Source organism: Takifugu rubripes, chromosome 18 (genome assembly GCF_901000725.2).
Source record: "Takifugu rubripes chromosome 18, fTakRub1.2, whole genome shotgun sequence".
Classification (NCBI taxonomy): domain Eukaryota; kingdom Metazoa; phylum Chordata; class Actinopteri; order Tetraodontiformes; family Tetraodontidae; genus Takifugu; species Takifugu rubripes.
In genome coordinates this window covers 3,350,593-3,375,838 of record NC_042302.1, presented here as the reverse complement: position 1 = coordinate 3,375,838, position 25,246 = coordinate 3,350,593, and the positions used below count along the sequence as shown (strand labels likewise).

Here is a 25,246-nt window from a genome sequence, read left to right as displayed (position 1 = left end):
GGCTGCTAACCTAGAGGAAGACTCCAAGAGGCCGGGGCAAAATCATTTTACGGTGAATTAGAGGGAGAGGGGACATGTTCTGTTCTGGCCGGCGAGGGCTCGCCTGATGTGAGGCCATTTCATGGTGTGTTGTCTTTGCTCAATTTTCTACTCCGGCGATGCTCTTAAAGGAACACGTCGTCTGTGGACTAAAAGCTCCCTTTTTTCCTGCACATCACCTCTGATTGAGCAGAACTATCTTTGGTTATTAATTTTTAAACAGCAGGGTGGGTCGATTGGGGTTTTTTCTTGAATTTATATGATGCATTTGCTGAAAGCGTTCTTACCAATTATAACTGTCCACTTTTTGATCTTAAGTGGAAAAGCTATTCAAGGGAATATAAGATGAAAAGGTGCGGATTGCCATACTTTCTGACGGAGGAGGGGGGTGCTGAATGTAACCACTGTCTCTTTGTGTGACAACATGGAAATTTTGACATTTCTGTGATTTGGAATTCAGAGCGTGAGGGTGACAGACAGGGCCAAACTAAAAATATCCCCCACAGAATGCAGCTGAATATTATACATCACAACAACGCTGAATATTTTATGGTTGTTTAAAGGAGGGCAGCAATTGAATATCTGTTTTTGTCATCTATCAGATTGTAAAGCTGATCTGAATCGGTAACATACAGTAATAAACAACAACACGTTCAATGATTGTTTTCCAGCTTCGTAATATTAAACTGTTGATTGCAAAATTGTTTTTGAGCAACTAATTAGTCTTGACACCTGAAGTATTATGGGTTTTTTCAATGTTTCTTTTTAGAGTTTACTCTTTAAAAGCAGAACCACTGTGGGACTGTGATTACATTAAGGACCGTTGGTTCTGCTGCTGCTTGATGAGCTTTACAGGGTTTTTCATGATTAAAGCTCCTGTCCCACCTTTTTAAACCCCCAGTCGTCTCAAACGTTCAATAACTTTGTCAGGCTTGTAAAAAGTGCTCTTTTTTCTGCCGCCATCACGCTAAATCCCTTTTGGTTTTCAAAAAATAAAGGAGAGAAGTGAAACGCAACAACTTTATAGAAATAAACCACCAATGAGACAAGCCGGGAGGCACTTTCTTCAATCTATCCAAATGAAGAACATGAATGAAAACAAAGCCATGATCTTTATTTACATTACAAACAACATTAATAAAACTAGGCAGAAATTGAGAAAAGGAGCATAAATATTAATCCTCTCTTGGGGAGGATATGTGGATTCTGAAATAAAAGCTGTTACCACGAAAATAGGTCTGAACCCAAAACCATCTTTGATCTCAGTCCAAATCCCGACTTTCATCTGAGCGCAGCTTGAACACGGAAGTAGTTTAGAAGCAGGTGTTCCGGTTGTTTGATGTTTGCCTGCGGTCTTCCAGCAGGTTACGAAAACATGAAGCAAATCTTGACCCCATTCCGGAGACCTCTGATACACACTCTGCCCTCCTTTTTTTCACTGTGGAGGCAGCCAGGTGGCAAACATCCATGCAGATGGGCTGAATAAAACAGGTCGACTGATGGCGGGAGGGAAGGCGCCTCCCGGGGGCAGGGAGGACATGGCCTGTATCTGCCCAAGTTAACGAGGAAGTCTGCATGAATTGGGCTGCTGCAGGAGGAGATGGCTGTACGAACTCTGCTCCTCAAACGATGAGCCACAGAGCGTTGATCTCCCCTGATGCTAGGATGACCATCATTAACTTTTAGGCCTTATACTATCTTTACACTAATGTCAGAAGAAAGCAGAGCCTTCTTCACCTTCTCCTACTCTCACTTGACCAATCAGTGAGCTTTTTATGCCACCAGCGGCTCCAGTCGGACGCCTCTTTAACACGTAACAAATGTAAGAGTGAAACACGATCCACTGTCAATAACAGAGACGCGCTTTCACTACGTGACAGACGGCGTGTCCAGACCGGTGGTCAGCCGTGTGGGAGGTGTGAGAGCGGCGCCATCCCTTTAAGGTTGAGAGCAGCGTAAATGAAAAAGATTGGAGAGGATTTGATGCACGGCCTGGCACACCTCCAAACCTGGGAGTATTGATTCAGCATTTAAAAGACTAGTTCACTGGCTGCATCAGATTACCAGTGCAACTGCCCCTTTAAGCCTCTGAACAACACCAGATCCTGTTTTAAATTACAGATAAACTGGGCTTAGGTGCTTCCTTAATGAAGATCCTGAACACAGTAATCAGGAGAACATCAACACAAGTCTCCACCGGCTCGACCGGTGATCCAAATTCAGCTGTTGAGTTATGTTAATGAGCCATTCTGGACAGTCAACCGTGGTCAGAGGTGGATCAAATTCCACAGAACACTTGGAGAATGATTTTCATGACATTTCAAACAGGAATCTAGTATCTACTGTAGTATCTAAACATCCAGCCAATTCCATGAAGCAGCCAGTGCCCCGTGGCTGTGTGTTTTCTAACAAAAAAAAGCTGATAACCCAGAGAGAGATAATGGTGGATGTGGTGGGAGACAGCATCGAGGAGGCAGACGAAGGGAAAACAGAGAGACAGTCAAGTATGGAGTGACCTCAAAGATAAAGACGCCCTCACCAGTCAGCGTTTACTGTCTGAGAGGGACATCATTTACTGTTGCACCTCGGAATCAATCAGCAGCTACTGATTTACTGTAGGAGGTCAAGAAAAGGGGGAAGGGGGTTGTCCCTCCTCCTCCTAGAAGCCACATGAACACCAATCAAGAAAGAGCCAAACAAGAAAGCTTTCAAGGAAGCTCTCCAAAATAAGATTCCTGGCAAATCTAATTAATTTTCCCCTGCTCCGCTGGTTAGGAGTGCAGTTCCAATTAAAGAACTGCGTCTTTATTTTCACTTTTCAAATTAGAAAACAATCTGCATTGGCAACACTGAAATCAGTGAGCACTAATGTGGAACTGAGGGCAATTAAAAGATGTTAACAGGTTGTATAGAAATAAATGGCTCTGGCTGATGTGTTCTTAAGCACTTTAAAACCCAGAGATGTTTCATGACTAAATTAATGTCTTGCGTCAACACTAAATGTGTAAAAATGAGCACGCTGGGGTGGGGGGGGGGGGTTATGACGCAGCTTCATCTCTGAAGGTCTGATCCTTGGGTGTTTGCAGATGAACAGATGAAGGTGTTGTTCCTATTACATAACGCTGCCTCGCCTCTCTGTGGCAACTGTCACGTCTCGCTCTCACCAGGGACTGCTAGATTCAGGGTGTAGCAGTATCTAGTGGCTGTGACGCTTCACTGCACCCTTGCACACCGATCTTCATGGCAAACACCCCCCCCGGGTTGATTGTGAGTGTGGCTCTCTGTGATGGGAGATGTTTTAAAAGCAGCACTTGTGGACGCAAGCAGTCCAGAGGCGACGGACGAGGATCCGCCTGGGGGCTCTTTTCTGAGGTTGGCCAGGCGGGTTGGGATGCAGGATCCAGAGGTATCGATTGCAGCTCTTCAAAATCAGTCTTTGGGTCCAGAGGGGCCACAGGGCCGAGCAAGACGACCGGATTTACATGAAGGAGACTGTGATAGATGATGGTCAGTGAATAATGCAAAGTTCTTTCTGAGGTGCGGGAAAACTGGTTCATTACAGGTTTGCCTGATTTTGAAATCCCATCAAAACTGCTGAACTGTATTAATAATTGAGGAATTCTACTGTAACAAGGCTTCTAAATCCTAATTTTTTCCCCCAACTATGGTGATGCGAAGTTCCTGCTTTGCTGATGGATTAAACTCTATATTCCAATTACACCCCCAACGTACTAAGTATATCAGGATCAGTGGTTGTTGTAATTCTCCAGAAATAAGACTAAGCTACAGAAGCCCGGGTAGCAACTCAAAGTTGCAAAAACCTCAACAATTAAAACGTGAAACGCCTAAACTGAAGATGAGCAACAACCAGCAAGACTTAAGTTTGGGATTCCTCTCAGTGGAGTTTGTTTTCTGATACAGAAGACTCGCTGCCTCTCCATCAACAACTGTTTCAAAAGGAATGCGAGGAAATCCGGCGATATCGCAACTCGCAATCACTAAACCCTACAGCAAGCGTAGACCATAATCTTAGACAATTTGCATGTGCAATTAGCATAAGCTTCAAGGAAAGATGTGACCGACAGGACGGTAATGTTTGCCTTGTTGGTTTGATGGAATCCTATTTGTTAGAACTTTTTGTCTGTTCTCTGCCATGGCAGGTAAAATTACACGACTAAAATCTAATGACGAATCAGTTTGATGAATCACTTCATTTCAGAGCTGACACAGATATGGACACAGGATGCGTTATCTGCCTCCTTGCTCATTGCTTTTGCCTCCCTTCTCAAGGTTAACCAGCTGGCCGCGAAGCCAAAAATCAATGGCGAGATGGAGGCGGTGTGAGCCGCAGTCTCGTCCAACAGGCGACACGTGAAGGGACGGTCATGTTTCATTACAAATTCAAAAGCACCTCGTTCCCAGGAAGGGGAAGCTGCACATCGAGTAATGAGTTAATTTAGGAGATAAGGAACAGCAAATGCAATCTCAGATATTTCACCAGCAGCTAAATGGAACCTTGAGCCTTCATCCCATCCCAACAGGCCGAGTTGCGCATTATCAGGACCGTGTGGGTTCTCCATTCTGAAGGGTGGAGTAAATAAGGCTAATCCTCCTCTATAAATATGGTAAAGTTTCGCCAGAGGCCTCCCTGTAAAGAACCCATTAAAGCCTGTGTTGTGACCTGCAGAGCTGGTTTGCTTCAAACATTTCAGGTTACTCTTGACTACAGGAGTCAGACAGCCTATGCAAGTGTGATGGTTTCTACCCCAGACCCCAGACTTGCCAACATGCCATTATATCAAATTTAAGCAGATGCCTAGTTATTATCCCATGTTGGCCCCTCAGTGCTGTGGTAATGAGTGTTTTTTCAACTGGCTGGGTGGACATGTTTTGGAAGAAAGACTTCCGTCTGCCCCCAACGTGCTTCCCTCTGAGAATGAACTTAGCACAGCATGGGCCCCCATTTGCATTATCCTTTCTGGGAGCCCCAAACATGTCACACAGCTCAATTTCTAAGGGTTAATAGAAGCAGGAGGACAAAAACTGCCTCTCACTTCATCTCATCTTCTGAGTTCTTCCTGGCCGGTGCTATTATTTTGTGCCGGTCGGTGGTGCGACCAAATAAGCACATTCCTGTAGCTGGCACTACAACACCATTCCCTGTTTCTCTATTTCCCTGTGCTAAAAAGGGGACCATCTCCTGAGGGAGAGCAGGGCAAGACCATCGCGAATGATAAGCAGACAGATCTCAGACAGTGATGGGGAGCACTTACAAATGTCATTTACAGTACAGTGCTAATGGGTGAGGAAGAGCAAGGGGGAGGTGGCTGGCATGACAACCTACAGCAGGCAGGAGACTTGGTTGCCATGGCGACAAACGGGGATGATTGCATCACGGGCAAATCTCAGCGGTCGGCAGCGGAGGGCATGCATGCCGTTCCACTAACAGTAATGGAGATTTGTCGGGGCCAGGGATGAGAGAAGAGGAGGTTTAACTCCTCCTCCTTTACAAGGTCCTGACAGGGCAGGAGGAACACTGTCCGACTGTCCCTTCTGACAGGTTCACTAGAATTCAGCAGTTTACGAGGTTCTGCCTTCGGAGAAAAACATAAACTCTGATATATAAATGGAGCTGTACAGTTACTCTGTTTAACATGTGGGGAAATCCATGAGACGCTGTGACCTTGATCCGTAGGAATACAAACAGTTCAGGCTCCTTGACAGAATGTCATACATCTCCATCCCTGCAGATGTTGAAATTCATGCCATCTATTCTAAATTTAACAAGGTCGTTTGTGTCATAAAGATGGGGGTGCTGCGTGACACTGATTTTAATTGCTTTTTTTATCCCATTGTCCCACCGTATCTCACACACGCTGCTGAGTGTCATGTTGCTTTATGACTCATGCACCCCCCAGGGGGACACAGAACCCTCCAGTGAGTTGCAGCAGGGGCCAAGAGGCAACTTATTGGACATTCTAACATGCTGTCATACTGTAGCTTCCAGCATGTACAGAAAAACTATGGAAGAAATGTAGATGTTTCTATAAAAATCAGAAAGACGGAGTCGGAAAATGTGCAATCATGAAAAAAAAAAGAGCATTGTGACAAAGTCTGGGTGTTTAATTGCTCCTAAAAAGGGCAGATGTTGAACATGAGTGGGAAATAAAGAGCAGACACTGGCAATTTGGAAGCCAGGCTCATGTAACCGCTGACACTTACACCGTCAATACAGCGTGGCTCAGCAACAAGGGAGCAGAGTCAAGCACCTCTAATCTAATCTCATTTCAGACAAAAAACATGAACAACCAGAGCCAAAAAGACTATTACACGGAGAATGACGGTCAGTTAGGATATTAGAGACATTACCCAGGAGGTAATGTGACACTTCCTTGTCTATTTTCTCTTCCATCAAGCTCGCTGTTTTAATATCAACTACCATGGGATGTACTTATTCATCTTTCAGAGCTCAGCGGAGGCAAACGCCACTATTGGCTGAGCGAAGTGGCCTCTTTTCAAAACAAACCAGCGCTTTACTACATTTATTAAACTTCACGCGGCAATAATTCCTCTATGCCTTTGACCACAATGCCCAGTGAGTCTGAGGACTGAGGAGGCCAGGAGCACACGGGACTCCGACCCTGTCCCTCGACAGTCACGCCAACAGTATTAATCTCAATTAATTCCCCACAAAGCACCTTTAGAAAAATTGCTATGCCTTTGACTACCACAAAGTATGAATCAGGATATTAAAAAGGTGCAGGGGGGCAAAAGCAATTTCCCTTAGAGGAGATTTTAGAATGACATAAATTGCGATGGAGCCATTTTCTCATCATTTTACCTACATACCCCCAACTACAGTCTTGTTAAACACAGTTTGTAGGCTTATTGCGCAATTACAACAGGCAGCTATGAATGGATTCAGATTGTGATTAATGTCAGGGGAACCTCATTTTCAAGACAAACCCTGCACCTACTCAATGCAGCATTAACTTACTCCATTTTACTCGGCTCGCTCGGCGTATTCAATTAGGCGGATTTCTGTTGAGTCCTGCAAACAGCGGCGCATGTATCCAATACGGGCTTATGTTTTTAATAGACAATGTTCAGGCTGTGGAGCTGATCCGTTCTGCCTCGCTGCAACTTGACGCAAATGATTTGGACCACGCTGAGGCTGATTAATGTGAATTTAAATGCAGTTGTGTGCGAATGGAAGAATGAGCTTTTGTCGCGGGGCGAAACAAAGCAAATGAAAACGCGTCTACGAGCCTTGTGTTGTGGGAAGAGGTGGCACTCGTACTCTGCTGAATTCCCGCGCTGCCAAAGTTGCTGCATGGCAGAGTGAGCCGAGTCAAATTAAACTGTAATTCATGAGATTCCTTTAGTATTTCAGGGAGAGTTTGGGGGGGGACAAACGCAAAATGTGCTGCACATTCACATGGGTGGAAACTTGGTGGAAATGGTGTTTTGCAGTGTATGCTGGAAAATTCCCATTAGCATTTAAATAACATGTATCTCTCTCCATTTAGCTCTGTCAACAGAAAGCACTGGTGTGTATTTGCAGGAGCGTGTTTGGGGATTGATCGTGTAATCCGAGTCTTATCTCGGTGGGTCTGCGGAGATCGCGCGGTCCGGAACTCTGCGCACCTTGTCAAGTCGTACGGGTTTACGCCTGCAAGAGTCTGTCCAGAAATGCCACAGCAACGACAGCTGTTACGAATGCGTTGAGGAAAAACCCTGACGACAGAGACAAACAGAGCAACAACTGCGCCCACGAGCACTTTCCTTTTGAAAAAGCAGATTAATAAGCGTTTCTATTAATCATGGCTTATTTAATAAGCTGCCTATTCAGAGGTTGTTTGCACTCTTTTTTGGCTGCCTTGCTAAACACCCAGACCTCAAGAGCTGTCTTAGGGTTGATCACTTGGCAGGAAGTACCTCTGAAACAAGCTGGATGTTTTATAAATACAAAGTACTGTTCTTTTTTGCTGCAAAATTAGTTTCATCATTAAATATTGCAAAATAAGCCTTGCTTTCTCAGAGGAAAGCAATCAGAATAATTTCATTTGTTTTGACTGTTATTAAGATTTAATGGAACAACAGAACATTAAGAGCATGTACGCTAATGCACAGGCTCAAAGAGAGAGGGGCACATGAGACAATCTTCCAGTGTAAATGCATTTACAGAATGATATGGAAGAAAATTATCTCGCTCTCTGATGACATCCCGGCTCAGTAATTGGCTATTTTACTTCCATGAGGAAAACGCATTTAAAGGAAAACTGTGGACAGAAACTGTTGATAAGTGATTGAAGAGGAAAAAAGAAGATTTTGGAAGAGAAAACTCCTCGGTCCAGGGAACAGTGATGACATTTTATATCTTCATGTCCTCCATTTTGTACTGGAAAAACAGAAACAAGAGTAGTTGTCTGGCGTGAAACTATTCTTGTGCTTCTGTTAGTTGATGTCATTACTGAGAATAGGCAACGGTGCCCTTCGGATCTAAAAGAGTTCTTTCAGAAAAGTCCAGTCCAGATAATCTGAGTCCAGTTAAAAGGTGAGCACTGCTTCTGCCTTTCTCAGGAAAGCTCCTTAATGGGCTTGATAAAATAGCCAAGTAGCCTCTTGATTCGTTTTGGTACTGACGCCTGACTCTGCACAACCAAGACACTTACGCTGTCAGGTGACCTTGAAAGCCTCTGAAACCAGACATATCTGCACGTGGTTTCCAGGAGGCGCATCGGCGCGGCCGCATCCTCGGCTTGATTCACTTAGTGCTTATGAAATGGAGCATCTGCAAAGCTCCCAGAGAGTGTGTAAACATAAGCTCTGCCCTGGGAAATGAGCTGAGGGGTCATTTGGATTTGGGCGAGGGCGGGAGGATGGAAAGCCCCTGCCGCACGCTCACTCTGTCACCAGGTAACAGTTTGACACATGGGAGCCTCACAGCCTAATGTATTCCAAACGCTAGGCTAAGCAGCAACACCTGAGCAACCCCTGACTCCCTTCATCTGCTTTTTATCTTCTGCCATTTCAGTGGCCGGTTCTGCCCTCAGAGATGTTAGGTAATCGGACAGCAGGAAAGAGGTGATAGGCCGCTCACCTTTTAACAAAGCTCACTACGACTGCTGTGGGTATGCCTGACGTGCTAGCAAGAGGAAAAGAACGCACACGCATGTGTCAAGTCCTCCATTAGTTAGCCTGTGGAAAGTGATAAGCCTCCATTCCCCGCCAATCAGAGAGGCCCGGCAACCTGGACCTGAAGTGGCCCGTCAATTACATGCACTCGGTTATTGTGAAGACTCCCGCTGTGAACAGGAATTTATCATAGGGTGAGTTTGACAATCAGCATAAGGTGTAAGAACAAAAGGTAGCGGGAGGAAAAGTCAATCCCAGAGGGTTGTCTTCTTTTCTTTTCAAATGACATCATTTCAATCAATAGCCTCCCTCTTTGCTCCCTGCTAAAGATAAACCCATCACAATTGAAGAATGGAGAGAAGAGACAAGGCACCACAACCACAGCTGCTCCGGTTTATCTGATGGACCGAGCTGAACAAACGGAGGGATTAGCTTCCGTGAGATGAAAGCAGCTGCTCATCTTCCATCTCCGTCCCCTCCCCTTCTCTACTCATCTCTCCATCCGCCCACACATCCACACCGTGGTCTCCCCTCGCAACCAGAATGTGTTCTACACAGTCTGCTCGGGAGGCAGCTCCAACTCTACCCTCCACCTAAAGCAGTTTTCTCCTGCACGAGGACGACGGTATGAACGCCCGGGGAAAGGGAGAAAGAACTGGTGATTACAGCAAGAGTACTTCCCACAAGACTCTTTCAAAGTGCCCAGCCCACCTGATGATGTCACCTAGACACAACATCACAATTGCGCCCATGCTGCCCATACATACACTCACAAAGCAACTACAGCTTCTTTATAAGTTCTGGAGCGGCCCAAAGTGAAACGTGCGGTCATACCTGGTAACAACGGCACACCTTCAGGTTCCAATCTGCTCGCCCTGTTGGAGAGACACGCTCATCTGGAGTAGGAGAGGCTCAAAGAGAGGGAGGGAGAGAGAGGGAGGGAGAGAGGGAGGTGGAGCCTGGTTTGGAGAAGTGAGGGAGGACTCTGGATGGATGGTGCTAGATCATGCTCTGTTCAAACATGTGGAAATTACACCTCACAAAAGGCTGAGAGAAAAAGAGGGGAGGGGAGGGGGAGGCTTCTTTAAGCCAGCATCGTCACGCGGCAGTTCCAAGGAATCCCTCCAGTAAGAGGGACGCGGCATCACTCAGTCCTTGGCTGCGATTGGCTGGATGGTGGGGAGATGCCAACGATGATGGGCAACACCATGTAACCCGAGATGACCCCGTCGGCACATATTGGAATAACCTGAGCGTGATGCTAGCCGTCACCTTCAAGGGCAAATCTCTTCCCGAAGGATGCTGGCATCTTCAGCGGCGGGAGCGTGTGTGGGCGCGTGTGTGCTAAACCACTGCCTGTCCTTGCACGTACATAACACACACACATGCACACGCACTCAGAAGCCAACAGGAACGTGAAGGGAGGATGATTTCCCTTGAGGACAGCTGAGACTGTCAATCAAAATGCCACAGAAACACCTGCAAGGACAATCCCTCATTACAGGGATAGAACAATGTCACAGTAGTTCATCTCCAAAAACCACCTTAGTTTAGCTTTAAAGCCTCACGTCACCGTTGATCGGTATATTACTGAGTTATTTTAATAAACCCACCTTGTGGAAAGGCTTCAAACTTAACAGGGGTAACAGAGAGCATCACCTTGTCTTAAATAAAAAAATTGGCATGCTGTTCTTTGCTAGCCCAGACAACAAACCTGGTCCTGCTAACAGCACAAGAAGCATCATAAAGATCTGGGCCCATATTCACAAAGAATCCTAAGACTAAAAGTAGCTCTTAGGAATCCTTAAATATTAAGGTTTTTCTTAGAACTTTCCCTTGGCGAGATAAAAAGTTACAAATATATGTGGCCTTACGGAAGCTCCCAGAGGAGTGGAGGACATTTAAGAAGCCTCAGAGTGTCTTAACCAGAGAAGATAAAGGCAACAGAGGAAGGAGACGTACTCTCCGCATACGGAACGACGGATTGATTTGTTGGGCGAAGCGCTCCCAAGTCTGCCTTTTGAGCTGTGATCACCAGACCCAATTCCCTCTTTTGTTCTCCTCCCTGAGCTATGACAACGCCAGCTCTGCTCTTATGTCCAGTTTGACTTTTTCCTTTTTTTCTCCCCTTTTTCTAAATTTTTTGGTCATTCTGCCAAATCAAACGGCTTTTAACAAGGTTGTCGGTAATCACAGTAATTGCCGTGCCCACCATCAATATCAAAGAGGTGAAGTAGTAAAATTAGCAGCAAAATTAGCAAATCAACAATAATCACCATGTGAAGGAGGTATGTTTAAACATTTCTCCGTCCAGTCATCGCTATGGCGCAGTTGCTTTGGTTTTCTTTCCTTTTCTAACAACCAGTCACAGCTTTTAGAGGACTGTGTCACCTAGCAACGGGGTCAACAGCATCTCCTCACTAGGATAGAAGTTTTTGTCCCCACCTCACTTAGAGTTGCTGCCAAAAACACCCTCACTGACTCTCAAACTAAGATTCCTTGCTAGGAATTTTTTAAGGGAGCTGACTGACAGGTCTCAGAATCTAAATATGGCCCCGATCCACCAGAAAATTACTGGCACAAACATATTGAAAACCTTTAAAGGTTTGAACATCAATATAGCTTGTTTGTTTGTGCTGACTGGTGTTCTTAGTGTGACCTTTTCTGTGACAGTTGTCTTTATGTGCGCTGCAATAAAGAAAGAAAGAGTAATAACCATCATGTTCCAGCTGCAGGGGCACTCAGCACAATGTTGCGGGTTTGGGTCCCTAAGGGCCGGATGCAAAGCGAGATGTGGACTCAGTCTAACAGGCTAAGTAGAGATACGTCACAGTGAAATGCTTTTATAGTCCTTGGTGTCGGTCTGTCTCGCTATAAAGGAGCTGGCGGGTTCTGGAGGGGCTCCACTGGCATCAGCAGCAGAAGCAGCAGCTGCATCCTCCCTGGTCCTGTTCAGAAATAACTTGGCCCTGGCTCTGGCAGGCAGTGAGCCCAGCTCCACAGGCTTGGCTCCGAGTCCTCCTGGATGGAAGGACACCTCCGAGGTGTCAGTGAGGCCCAGGAACAAGGGAAGAAGCTGTGTCCTCTGTCAGAGTCAGAGCGCCTCTGATTTAATGCTTTAAAGATGAATCAAAGCGACAATATTAATCATGTGATGGAGGGAATAATTAGAGAAGCGAGCCTCTCCCTCCAATGTCCTGCATCTGTCAAATGACTGATGGCTGCCCTCATCGGTGAGAGATCAAACAGCCCGGAAGGTTCTGAAGGTGGCCTACATCTCTCCACACACAGCTGAGAACGTTATACTGCTAGGCTAAATCCATCAGTGCAATCGGGATGCTCAAAGCTTTCTTTCTCCAGTCCAAAATGTCAGGTTGGTCCGTTGTTTTCTCCAACAGCATCCGTCACACAAAAGTCCAATTTTGGGTCATATCCTCCCCCTAAGATGGGTGATTCGGGGGGGGGGGGGTCGCTACGCCCCAGTTGTCTGCACGCACCCCGCCCCAGGAAGTCTGGTGTCTCCCCCGCTTGTTTACAGCATGGGAGCCTGGGAGACGCTGGGTGACAGACTGACGGATGAGGCGACACTCATCTTTCATTGTGTCATCCCTACATCACCCAGTCTGGCCCCACCCACGAGCAAATGCCGCCTGGGGCGAGGATGGGACGCGCTCACCAATGCGTGTCAAGCTCCTTCTGCGGACCCTGCATATGTGCTTACCGGCTCCCCTGAGGGGATGGAGAGCTCAGGTAAAGGGGTGCAGACCACAACCTGAGCAGAACCCACCAGATCTTTTGGGAATGGCCGAACTACAGCCGCTCTGGGGGAGGCTGTTGTCGTCTGCAGCAATGTCTGGCAGTACTGACGGTCAACAAACCACCATTCGGCTCAAATCTGAGGGTAGTTAGTGTAAAAGAAGGGTAAATTGTTATTTACCGTCACTCAAAACCCTTTAAAGGTATATTTGCAGCTCAGATTTCTCAGAGGTTTCTTCTCTTGCAGTGGTTCAAGGCAAACCTTCAATCACAGGAGCGGGGAAAATTGATTATGTTGGCACAAACACGCTACGGCCAACATTCTGCAGCTAACACCTCACTCTTCACTGCATTTGTGGGGACCAACCTGTTGGAACATATGAATTATAGCGCAGAAGCAGCAGTTTGAGCACTTACTGTAGTAATCCAAGAATCAAGACGGAAGGAAAAAGAATCCTGTAACATTTTCACCACCGTTGAGTCTGCTAATGGTTTCTATTGTAATGAAAGATTGAGTTCTGGAGATCAGCTTCAGGCTGAGACACGGTGAGGCGATTCTATAAATACACTGAACGCATCATTGACTAAATGGTAAGCAGCGGTCGTATCTTGTCTGTCAAAGCTGACAGGGGCAAATATCCATAAAGATGGCAGGAAATGTAACCTGCAGGAATATTAAACATTGTCCTTCAGCTGGAACGCCCTGATCCTCACAGGGGTCATCTAAGAAGAAGGCAAGATGCTCTCTTATCAGAGCATCCAGACCCACACAGGGATTTATTGGTAGATTTGCCCTGGAGATGTTTGGGCCTGCCACGCAACAACACCTCCACATGATAACACCTATGATGGTATGATCATACATCGACCCATCTGCCGCTCCACTCATTTTCAGACGTGTTCTGAATGGAACCGGTATGTTGGCCCGAGAGCTTGTGATCTCGTTATAGGAACCAAAATGGCCGCCCGTCTGCCTTCCTGTGACAGCACAATCACACCTCCTGCCTTAAAGGTAACCTATTACCTGGCTGTCCGATGCTCTGAGAGGCTGCGATTCCCAATCTCACATGAAATGACACAAGACGCACAAAAGCACCTGAAGTTAAAAACATCGGCTCAGCAACAAAATGGCTGCACAGCCGAGTGGACGTCCACTAAAGAATAATCTAAATCTGACCGCTCAGAGCTTCGCTGTCGATACGTCGGCCTGTTCCCAGCTTCATTACACACGTGCGCTGCACTGTCAACCGCTGACAACAGCGCACGCCGCGATAACCCGCCTTGTTTACACAGCTCGCCGAGGTTACAGCCAGATTCGTTTTCCAACAATCCGTGAGTCAATTAGCGACGTGTTCACCTGACAGATATTGAGCAGAAGCTCTGCAGAGCAAACGATTGTGTCACGGCCCCTCACTGATATCTCATTGTTTCAAGGCCGGATTATTAAAGCGTTCCCCGTTGCATCCGACGGATGATTTACTGTCATCTGGGTTCTATCCAGGGGGCCTATTCTTAGCGTGGGCATCATCCTCGTCATGTGCTGCCGAGAGAATTATTTTTACCCAGGCGTTCACGTGATGGCAGCTTGTGAGCTGACAGCACAACAGGACCGGGGGCTGACGAGCAGCCTCATATTCCCTCAGGTGTTCCAAAGTCGGAGCCCGATCACAGCGTCCTACTCTACAATTAATGTTTGGACGGTCGGCACCTGCGTGCTAAATGAAAGCAGCCAGAACAAAGAGGAATGCTCCATGCCCGCTGAGATCAAAGCCAGCATTGTTTGTAGAACAAGTGAGCAGAGGGAGGTTAGGAAGGGCTGTGGGGGAGGGCTGACACCTTCCATCACAATCGTCTGTAATTTAGCTACTCAGAACACTGGGAGCGGCTCCTTTTTATTCTGTTTTCTATGAAAGATGAGGTTTAGTCATACCTTCATCACGTTGCGACAGCTGCTTATTCTGCACTGTAATTTTCCTCCCGGATCAGCTCCGATCAACAGATGCACTTAGCTCCCCCGCCTCACAGAAAATAGTTCAGGTGGCTCTACAGAGAAAAAGAAAAGAGAGGAGGCGGAACCACCAGTGAGAGCCGCTTTGGTCCAGGCGAGGGCTGTAATCAAAATCTTTTCTTTCTGGAAAGTTTTGCAGCACGAGGCAAAGGACCAGGAGAGGGCAGCTAATGTTTCAGGACTGGTCAGAGAAGAGTCGGAGGTTTGGCTACCAACATCGCCTTCAAACAGCCCAGTAATAAATGGATGAGGCATTGGGATACTTGCACGTGCATCTTTAAGTTCAGGTAATTGAGCGATTTGTTAAGGTTCAGTAGCTGTTGAGCAGCTCATGTTAGCATTGAGCTAACAAATGAACAGATTTTTTTTTTTTCTTCAATGAGTAAAATATTCCCTTATTTCCAAAGGCACTCACCTTCATAACGACTAAAACCACCCAGAAACAGAAGCAGCTGTCTTCTACTCGGCTAAACGCTGCATTTGTTCCGTGCTGTTCTGTCACGCGTGTTCCCAGCACAAGCTGCAACCACGCGTGAAGGATTTATTTCCGTTTAAGACGCCTTCTCCTGCAGATGATAACGTGCATATCTGATGGTTCACGTGGACAGCAGGCTGGCATTCGCCTCAGCTGTAATTCACCCATCACTGCCCTGGCGTGGACCTGTCAGAACAGGGGGGGCTGATTGCTGCTCATCATCCTGTCAGCAGGAAGCTCCAGCTGAACGCCGGTCACAGCCGAGCGACTTTCCCCGCTGCTGCTCCGCCGCCGTCACTTGACTACAAATCAAACGGTTGTTGTTTTCCTCTTTAGATCGGCCGGACTGCGGAAAGAGAAGGGAAGGTTCATTTGGGGACTGTTTCCACACCGCACAGGAGGCTGAGACGTTTGTCATCAGAAAGGCAGATGAATCCTCCCTGCTGAGGCCGCACCACGTGATGGTGGCTCTCTCTATCATGCACCTGCAGCCGACGTCGGCGCCATCGTGCCCCCCAACCGCAGCTGAGCCTCCGCTCCACTTCTCTCAGCCTATAGGAAGATCTCCACCGTGCAAATCTGGCTGCTTAACGCCATTTAAAGTGACTGAAGTCCCATCAGTCTGCAGCCTCCTCCACACCGTTTGAAACTGGAGGACTCCATCTTTTCTCCTGGGGCCCGTTCGTGATGGCTGCAGCTGCGCAGAATGCAAGTTAGAAACAAAAAGCAGGATTTGATGATTGTAAAACACAGACTTTTATTCAAAAGGGAGCAAATCACTGGTGTGGCGACATGAAAAGACAGGCTAATTTAGTTCTCCAGATGTGCTAGAGATGCATATTTGTCCATCAAAGCCTGAAATCGACACACCCTGAACCGTTAGCGTTAGCTGTGTAGCCGCTAGCTGAATAATGCTGGAACTTTTAGATGGGATTTTTTTATTTTTTTTATTTTTTAAAGCAGAGTTTGGACCGGTTGACTTTTAAAACAAACGTTTATCAGAACTGAAAAATGCGTTGCAGAGAAGAGAAATCAAACAGTAGAGTTCATTTCAGCACAAGTGCGTCATCATTTAAAAGAAAGAAAAAAAACACTTTTGAGTCAAGCTGCCAAAGCTGTTTTTGTCCCTCAAAAAGGCATTTAATGTTTCATAAACGGCACAAGCTGATGAGCTGGAATGGAAATTTTGCTCCCTAATCACCTTGTATGAGCATTTGGACCGTTTGTGCGGTGTTCAGGTGTTTTTCCACTGAACAACATCCATCATAAACACGCCTGGATGCACCAATATCCGCAACGGGGCTCAATTTATCTCACTAGTCATTTATTAAGGCTTAAACATAGGCACTAAAACCTAGAAGACAAAATACTGCTACTCAAAGTAAATTACATTTTGAATAAACTACAGCGTCACCAAAAGTAATGACGCCATGACATTTGACTGTTTATTGGTACAAAAAGGCCTTCGTTTCATAATAACAGAGGGTTATATTAAACAACCAGCACTGGCGCTTTTAAACATGAATTCATAATTAACAGGTGTGGTATCAATTAAAAAGGGTACCGAAGACGTTAGCTAGCTGCTAACGCTAGCCGCGAAGCTAAGCGGAAGTTGACTTTTTGCTGTGAAATGCGTTGCATTTTTATATTGCCATGTATGTTAAACGTAAAAGATCGACGAATTGTTCCGTTTATTCAGTAAAATCCCTCTTTTATTGACATAAAAATCCAGCTTTTTGAACAAAATTCCACGGGCAACATCACAATTTATTCAACTATATGTTATTTAAAAACAGTGATTTTTTTTTTCCATGTCAGTGGGTGCATTTGAATCTCTTGATGAGTCTTTTATTCCATACCAATAAGGTCTGATCAAAGCAGACAGGTGTCCTTGCAGGTGGACGAGTGGCCATAGTGCCTGTAAATGTGGAATAATGCTCACAACAAAAGCCTTGTGAGGCTCTCGCCGCCTTTCATCAGGCCGAGGCGAGAGGGGCCACGGCGGAGAGCGTCGTTACAAATCCATCTACATCCTCCATCTAATCACTAATGGCTTTGAAGAGGAGTTCTTAACCATCAACTCTGCCGTTTCACAATATTCACCCATTATGTAAACTAGAGCAGAAAATATGCCGCTCCTGTCCTCGCTCTCGCCCCGTCTCTGCTGTGGCCGTATGTCGCAGCCACGATGACCTTTTTGCTGGCGAGCGACGCCAAAGTGCAGCCATCTCTTGTGAATGCGATGTGACAGTGCGATCCTCCGATTATTCACAAAGGACATCAAGAACCTGTCAAGCGACGCGCCGCTGCGCAGCCCCCGCCGAACCACAACAATACACATTTAGGGAACGCAGGCCGCCGATTCTTGGTAAAGGTCAGTCCTTCACGCCTTCCTTCAGGATCGTTTTCGGCAGCCAGGTCCTGATTTTCCTGGATGTACAGCGTCACGCTCACAGCAGATGGTTCCTGGGATCATGCATGGCGCCATGTGGGGAGTGACCTTTTCCGCCATGTGTCTGTCGCCCAGCAGCAGCAGCGGGAGGTGTCGCAGTGGAACGACTCAGACCAGCACCAGATCTTTAAATTACCACAACACGTCCTCTTATTTCCAAGTCTTTAATCACGCCTGTGTGAGCGCCGCCCACGTGCATCTGTAAATACGCACGGTAATGAGCGAGGGGGCGTGTCCGTTTCAGTCCGGCCCCTCCTCCTGCTGGAGTCACATCAATCCCAACAGGGATAATTGGCTTGTTTAGGTTTCCCGTGAGGAGAGGTGATCGGTGAGCCGCTGTAGGAACGATCATGCATTTATGGATGAACCCCGCACCAGATACCACCTGAGCGCCGCCTGCCGATGCGGGTAGCCCCGGGGGGGGCTGCTGGGTGAAAGGAAGTGGCGGTTAGCAGCCATTTTTCAGGAAGTAGCTGTAGATGACGGGTGAAAGATGAAGACAGAATTTACTGCCGTGTTGCCGTGACGTTCGTGTTCCTCTGGGAGAGCTCGGAATGAGACTCCGCTCGGGGCCGAACATGCACTGCCGCACGTATCCCGCTGACAAGGGGGAGGCACGTTGTTTTTACTCTAAGCAACCCCCTCCCCTGCAGTCCCATGGCAGAAAACACAACTTCTCCAGGGGATGCTGGCAGTTGTCATGGTAACGGCGTAGAGTGACCTCAGATCAGAAACCGCAGGTGCTCCTTCCGCATGACTTTCTCTTTCGAGTCACAAGCAACATTCAAACATGCACGCTCGGTCTTGGCTGCGGGAACAGGGAAGTGGCAACATCAGGGTTACCATGGCGACGGGTCAACAACAAACCAGGCAGAAGCGAAGATGGGATGGAACAGTGAATGTTAGCAACCACTTTCCAGCTTCTTCTTGTGCTTGTGTTGCTCAAGGCTGAATCAAGAGAGATCCGGGTTCATTGCAACTGTTAGAAACAATAGAAGCATGTCAAGTTTCGGATCTGCCCTAGCTGGGAACAGCGCCACCCTCTGGCGGGGAACGGGAGGTGCACGTAGACGGGCTCCATCCTGTCTGGGACTGAAGTACATTTGTTAATTCAGTTCAATCTTTTTTTTTCCTCCTAAGATTAATTTACATATCCTCTGAAGTGTGACAGGTAAAGTGGACTTTGAAAAAAAAACAACCAAGATTTGGAATAGACATGAAAATCTGTTTCCATGGGAACCCCCCAGGGGTACTGCAGAAGTGATGACTTAAATTCCCAACAGAGAAACAAGACACCAAAGTAAAGCTGTCAGCATCTGTTGTAAGGGGACTTACAGCTGTGCATGTTTGTGTGTGTTTTTGTGTGTGTGTGTGTGTGTGTGTGTGTGTGTGTGTGTGTGGACACGAGGAAGCCAGGACTGGTTTTGTTTCAACAAATTTCAAAGAAATTCTCATTGGGTTTTTCCTCTTTCAGTCCCTGAACGCATCGTCTCAGAACCGCTCGGATTACTGACGCCGGCAGTGAAGAGGATGAAGGTCTGCTCGCCCTCTTCACCCCTGCAAATCAGCTTTTACTGCGTCTTAGTAGGACGACGTGAGCCTCCATCTCACCTGAAGGAGCTGTGAAGATGAGGAACAGGCAGAGGAAGAACCCTTCAGAACCAGAGCTGGACTGAAACACCTCTGCAGAGATCAGACGAATATTAGAGGCCCTGAAAGCCTTAAAGTGGCTCTTTAAAAAAAAAAAAAAGAAATAGCTCAGTTTTAGCTATTTTAAAGGAATAATTTCAGATGCTTTTGTGGTCTGAAATGCCAAAAACAGAATCTTTCTCAGGGTAAATGAAGCAATTTGGAAAATGTCACACATCCAGGCGGCCATTAGTCGAATCTGTGAACTTCCATGAAGGCCACGACCACCTGCAGTCCAGGTGAAGAGCCTGTAACGGGGGGCCGGGAAGCAGCGACTTCAAAAGCAGCTCGGTGACGGACATATCTGGCCAGCTTGAAAGGGATTGTTGATTCAGCTGGAAGTGCGGCGTGACATTCTAAAAGGTCTGAACGGGACTATTTTCCCGTCACCGAGGACGCTTTAATCTGAAACCTGCCTTTAATGTCCCACAGCGCTCCTGAGATCTCCACATTTAAAAGGTGCGTGCCATTTTCAGGCTGCTGGAGGAGGAAAAGGGCTGCTCTGATAAAGAAGAGCAGGAGGCAGAGGTGGGAGAAATTGCACAAATATGCCATCTTATCGTCCTCTGCATCCATTCCGGCTCTTTCTGGCATCCTGACCCCTGACATCCTCTGCCTGGACGAGTGCTTCCACGCACCAGGGAGCCTGGAGATTGAGGAGATTGTCCGGAGAAGCAGGAGCATGAAACCAACAGATAATGAAATATGGCTGGGTTTCTACAAGGACGAGATAAGGTCTGCTTCTCATCTCCGCGGCGACTATCGGCCTCTCGGGATCTAACATGCGCTGCGGAGGCAGACGCCGCACATACAAACAAAGCGGATCGGACACGAGATTGTTTCAAGATGATGTATCGTGAACGGTGGGCAACGATTGAGCAAAGCATGCTGGGACGTTGTGTTAATTTGGTGGGCGTGGTCAGGAAGGAGTTGAGTTCGCCAGTTTGCTAGCTTGGCAACGATTTACCACGATTTACCTTTTAATTAAGCAACCCTAAACGCGCGGATGTGCTTTTAATAGTGCACAGTCATGTCCTCCTCCGTGAAGGCTAGAGCTACTCTGCCCCATTTCTAATGAAAGTTGAGTTTTATTCTCATATCTTGTCCACTAGAGGTCAGCAACTCCCACACCCTGGGCCTATAAACGCAAAAGTCACCAGTTTTGTTCATCAGAATCTGTATTCATGATCCTTTTCGTGCACACAAAGTCGGCTCACGTGTATTAAAACCTTGAGCTGCCGTCACTGACGGTCCAAATTTACCTCGCCCCCCCCCCACATGACAGACGGCTCATTTTCATAAAAATGCTAATGGGAATTATAGAAGGAGCCCTCCAGCATTTCTGATGGGCTCCAAGAGGCTATTGTCTGGAAATTGAGTTGACATTAGTGCTGATATTCTGCATATATAAATTTTTCCCTCAACACTGTCACTAGGTGAGCGAATTAGCACGTTTCCATGGCGTAATGGAGGTTCGGCTGGGTTGACAGAGGCTTTTATGTCCCAGGAGGATGATTGGCATCACCGATCCTCATGACCACCCCCCTCCCACCTCATAACAGCATCAAAATTAGCCTTAATGAAGAGAAGCGAGTCGACTGAGGAGAGACAATCAAACCTTTATTAAATGTTTTAATCTCCTGTACACGTGTACGGTAATGAGAGATGGATCCGTGTTTGCGACGGGGCGGTCTTCACCCCAAAGTGCGTGGCTGCGCGTGGAAGCAACGTGATCTACCAACGCCCTAAAATCTATAGGTTAGCTTACTGAGCAACTCCTCGGGTAAATAAAATGACAGAAATAGTAAAATTCCACTACCATCCAAGTCTGTTCCCTTGAGTAAACAAAAGAGATGTATTTCAAACCTTCCTTCTTTTTCGTTTGGTTATCATACAAAAAAAAAAGCACTGTAGCTCGATCCAAAGCTAAACGTCTAGCACTTGTAAACAAATTACAAAAAGGCATCTTAAAACAATCCACGTTTACTACGGAAGGGTTTAACGCTGAAACACTTCATCGAGGGCAGATACAATCCTCGGATATTTCCACTGAAATTAATAAAAGCCGCAAATGAAAGGCACAGTTTTCTTCATTTGTGTCTGGTGCAGCTCTGATGGTCAGACCGTTAGAACCTGGCGTCGGTATTCAGGAATAAATAGAAATACTGAGCTAGCTTAGCCGCTAACTCACAGAGGCACTTTTTCTTAATTTAAACCTGGAAAAAAGCAACAGAGCGATGATTAATTAACCTAATTGAACTGAAGAATTGTGACACCCTGATGACTAAAGTGCCACGTCGTCGTTTCTTATAAAATCACGGAGACAGTGGAAGGGCCTGAGCTCACTTTGGCTGATGATCATCTCTAAATTTGGTCCAAGTCTTCCTCCACAAGAGCTCGCCCATGAGCCTGACCTGGGGTGGCTGGTGCGTGCACAGACGTGGCCGTGCGCGCTTGTGTGTGCACATACATTCATTTTAGGTTTGCCTTTTAAGACCTTATCAAGGAAAAATCAAAAGAACCCACAATCTATGTGGCCTATATACATGACATTTACATTAAATACAGAAAGGACGACAAACAAAGGTCGAGAAGATGTTAAGCCGCGGCGTTTGCTCCTCTGACACCGGACAGTTTAACCTTCAACACGGGGGAGACGTGAAGAAGGAGCCAAGCTGCTGGACTGGGCCCAGGGCAGGAGGTCAGGGCAGAACAGGGGGAGGCGGCGGGGCCGTTGGTGTGGTTCTACCTCGTTAGCTGACCCACCACCTTCAGCAGAGTCTTGTTCTCCTGTTTCAGCTGCTCGTTCTCGTCCTCAATGTCATCCAGGTCCTGCCGAGACAGCAGAAGAGCAGCTCAGGACGGGAACATTCAGCACGCGGCCGAGCTAAAGGGAGCTTCACTCCCCACAGCCGGGCGGCAACAAATTAGACGTTAACAGCCTCGATTAGTGGCTGATGATGAGAGAGGCTCTCAGCTGCCACGGCGCGCTCGTCTAAACGACGCCTCTCGTTCTGGAGTCGGTCCATCACCGAGTGCATTCACCAGAGCCGTACGAGGGAGGTGGCAGGGTCGTCCCAGCCACAAAGGGATTATTTACCCTACGTGTGTTCTTAAAGGTCGAGCCGTGCCACTGCTGAGATCTGACCCCGGCTTCTTCTGCACAATAAACTTCTGCAGCCACTGAAGGTTTAATCTTCCTCCGCGCAGACTGGATCAGACCTTATCTCCTGCCTTCCCATCAGGCTTTGCAACAGTCTATCTCAGGCAGGTCTCTGATGCTATCTCGGCGCCGCCCGCCGCAGCGTGAAGCGTGTCTTTTAGGACCAGATTCCTGTCCGTGTGATGCTATCACTGCGAGGACCCTAATGCAGTGGCGACGCGACTCCGGCGTCCACCATGACGAGCCAACTCCTTCTGTTCCAGCGTGACATCTGTCATCGGGGTGAAGCGAAACGAGCTGCAGTACACCAGCCACGCCAGCAGGTGGCAGGGTGACTCAAGCGTATGCACTATCCCAAAAAACACAAATTAGTCCGTCTCAAGGAAGCAGAATCTCTTGTTTAAGGTTCCATATTTAAGTCGTGGTGCTGTGGACTGATTTTCAAGTTAGCGGTGTTCTAAACACAGCTCGATCCTGCTTTTCTTTGTGGCTTCATCATGAGGAACCCAAGAGGCAGGTGAGATTGTGGGGGTGAATCAAAAATGAGATGTTTTCAGTTGCACCCAAACACCCTGAGAGGAAGCCTGAGGAGCTCTCCACTGAGATGAAACGGGCGAAATCCAGGCAGGCAGCACGACAGAGCTGGATCACGTTGGACTCACCCTGTTCAGCAGGTCGACCTCCTCCTTCAGCTTCCCGATGAGGTCGTCTTTGTCCTGGTGGGCTTTCAGCAGCCTCAAGTTCTCCTGACGTTCTCTGGCCAGCTCCTGAAACACAGATCCCACCAAGAGTAACCTCACGCTTGACCTGAGAAGTTCTCCCCAAATCCGGTCTGAAATATGGAGCCTCGTGTAAACACCCGCGTAGATTTCCTTCTGGTGATGGGGAACAGGTGAAGGAACACAAGTGTTGCACGTTGACGGACGTGTTTGGGTTAATCCGTTACACGTGTAGGGGCAGACAGGTGTGAAGGGATTCTCTGAGGAGCTCCAGATGCTGGATTTCTCCTTTCTTTGGAGAGAAACTGGGTGTTTAGAAGGTTTGTGATGCCCCAGCTCAGAGAGTCCTCTAAGGCAGGAGGTCAGCCACATCCATAGCTTCTCAAAAACTGCTTAAAAGCCGCCGCGCGGCTTTTGTTGATGGGGTCGAGTGTCAATTCAGCCTCGATTCCTCCAGGTAGAAAATCAGAACTCGCCCGAATAAAGTGCTTGGCCAAAAGAGTTCTGCTCGGGCTCAGAGACTCTTTACACATTTACAGGATTTAACCGTGAGAGCAGAGGTCAGCCATGAAGTCTGCCAGTTTACATTTTCATGGATGGGTCCATTTATAGAGAGGTGGAGGATGGAAACCAGGCAGAAAAAAGCACGTTAGAAGAAGAAACGGGCAAGTTTGGGTTCAAACGAGGCCAAGCGTGACCACCCAGGCCACCAAATTCCTGGTTTTTTACGTTAAAATTAAGATTTACTAAAAAACGGTAAAATGTCGCAGCTGGACTCTTGAGTTAGGGCAAAAATACGTGGTAACGCCGTCAAACTGTCAGGAAGTTTAATAAATAAATCCTGCAGCTGTGACATTAAATGACAGAACAAGAAAAAGAAACTTTGTAATTAAACTTTGTCAACACCATATTGGGGGTTTGACATTTCGCTGCCGGGAGTTTATTCTAAGTCTAAAGGCCAATTACAGCAGCTAAACGTTAAAAATGTCGTTCGTTTCGCTTCGTTTTGGTCGTGATGACCACAGATCATTCAAAGCCACTCTTTAACCTTTGACCTTTACACAAGGAGTTCCGCCTCGGCAGCTGTTTGGCTTTGGCTTCCGTCCACGCACGGCTGGAAACTGATTACGTCAGACGGAGCTGATCTGGGAGGACGTTTTGAGACTCTCCCGCCCGTCTGAGCCTGACTAACTAACCTCAGACGTCAGAAGTGGGATTTGACCCTCAGGTCAGGTCGCTGCAGGTATGCTTGCGTAATAACCTGGAAGAGCAGGATGTGGCATCAATAAACGGCTTTTATTGATGTCATGCTGCTCATTGTTGACAGAACAGAGTCGTATAAATAGTATCGGTGCAGCCGTGTTGGAATGTCACCTGCAGGTTCCTCTGACGTGGCCAAGGAGCCCGTTTCATTATTAGGACTGGTCCGTGAAAAGAGTCATGCTTTTACCTTCTCCAGCTCATCTATCCTTCTCTCCAGACTTCCAGGAGCTGGGTCTCTGGCGTGGCGGTTGTGGCGCTGCCTGTTCCCTCCCACCTCCTCCTCTGTTCCCACAGAGCTGTGGCACCAAAGCAGGAGGAGAAAAACAAGAGAACATGATGACAAAGAGCTTTAAAAACCTGATGTGGATTTTTCAGATTCTTCCCCCGACAAACACTTGAGCTGAATCATACCCGGGTTAGTGGACCTGAACAGATGACACATCCAGAATGAAAGGAACTGCTGGGAACGTGTTCCTTTTTCTGTCCTCTCACTCAGGTGTGCATTACTAACACCGCTCTGCTTTATAGTCCATTAATGGAGAAA

The 25,246-nt window shown here is 47.2% G+C and overlaps 2 protein-coding genes across 5 annotated transcripts in view; both read right to left on the bottom strand.

Moving 5' to 3' along the window:
- Positions 1-10,156, bottom strand: part of syt1a (synaptotagmin Ia) — an 85,720-nt gene extending 75,564 nt beyond the window's left edge. The window contains exon 1 of one of the 3 annotated variants that reach the window (XM_029825600.1): positions 10,012-10,156. The gene's annotated coding sequence lies outside the window, so the exon portion shown is untranslated. The remainder of the gene's footprint in view (positions 1-10,011) is intronic. The other 2 variants (XM_029825599.1, XM_029825598.1) reach the window with 2 other exon arrangements.
- Positions 10,157-21,156: 11,000 nt separating this feature from the next.
- pawr (PRKC, apoptosis, WT1, regulator) overlaps positions 21,157-25,246 on the bottom strand; it is a 28,708-nt gene continuing 24,618 nt past the window's right edge. For both annotated transcript variants that reach the window (XM_029825443.1, XM_011613236.2), the window contains exons 5-7: positions 24,890-24,998; positions 23,383-23,487; positions 21,157-22,389 (exon numbers count right to left, since the gene is read on the bottom strand). In XM_029825443.1, coding sequence (XP_029681303.1) covers positions 22,303-22,389; positions 23,383-23,487; positions 24,890-24,998 — 301 coding nt within the window. In that variant the 3' untranslated portion in view covers positions 21,157-22,302. The remainder of the gene's footprint in view (positions 22,390-23,382; positions 23,488-24,889; positions 24,999-25,246) is intronic.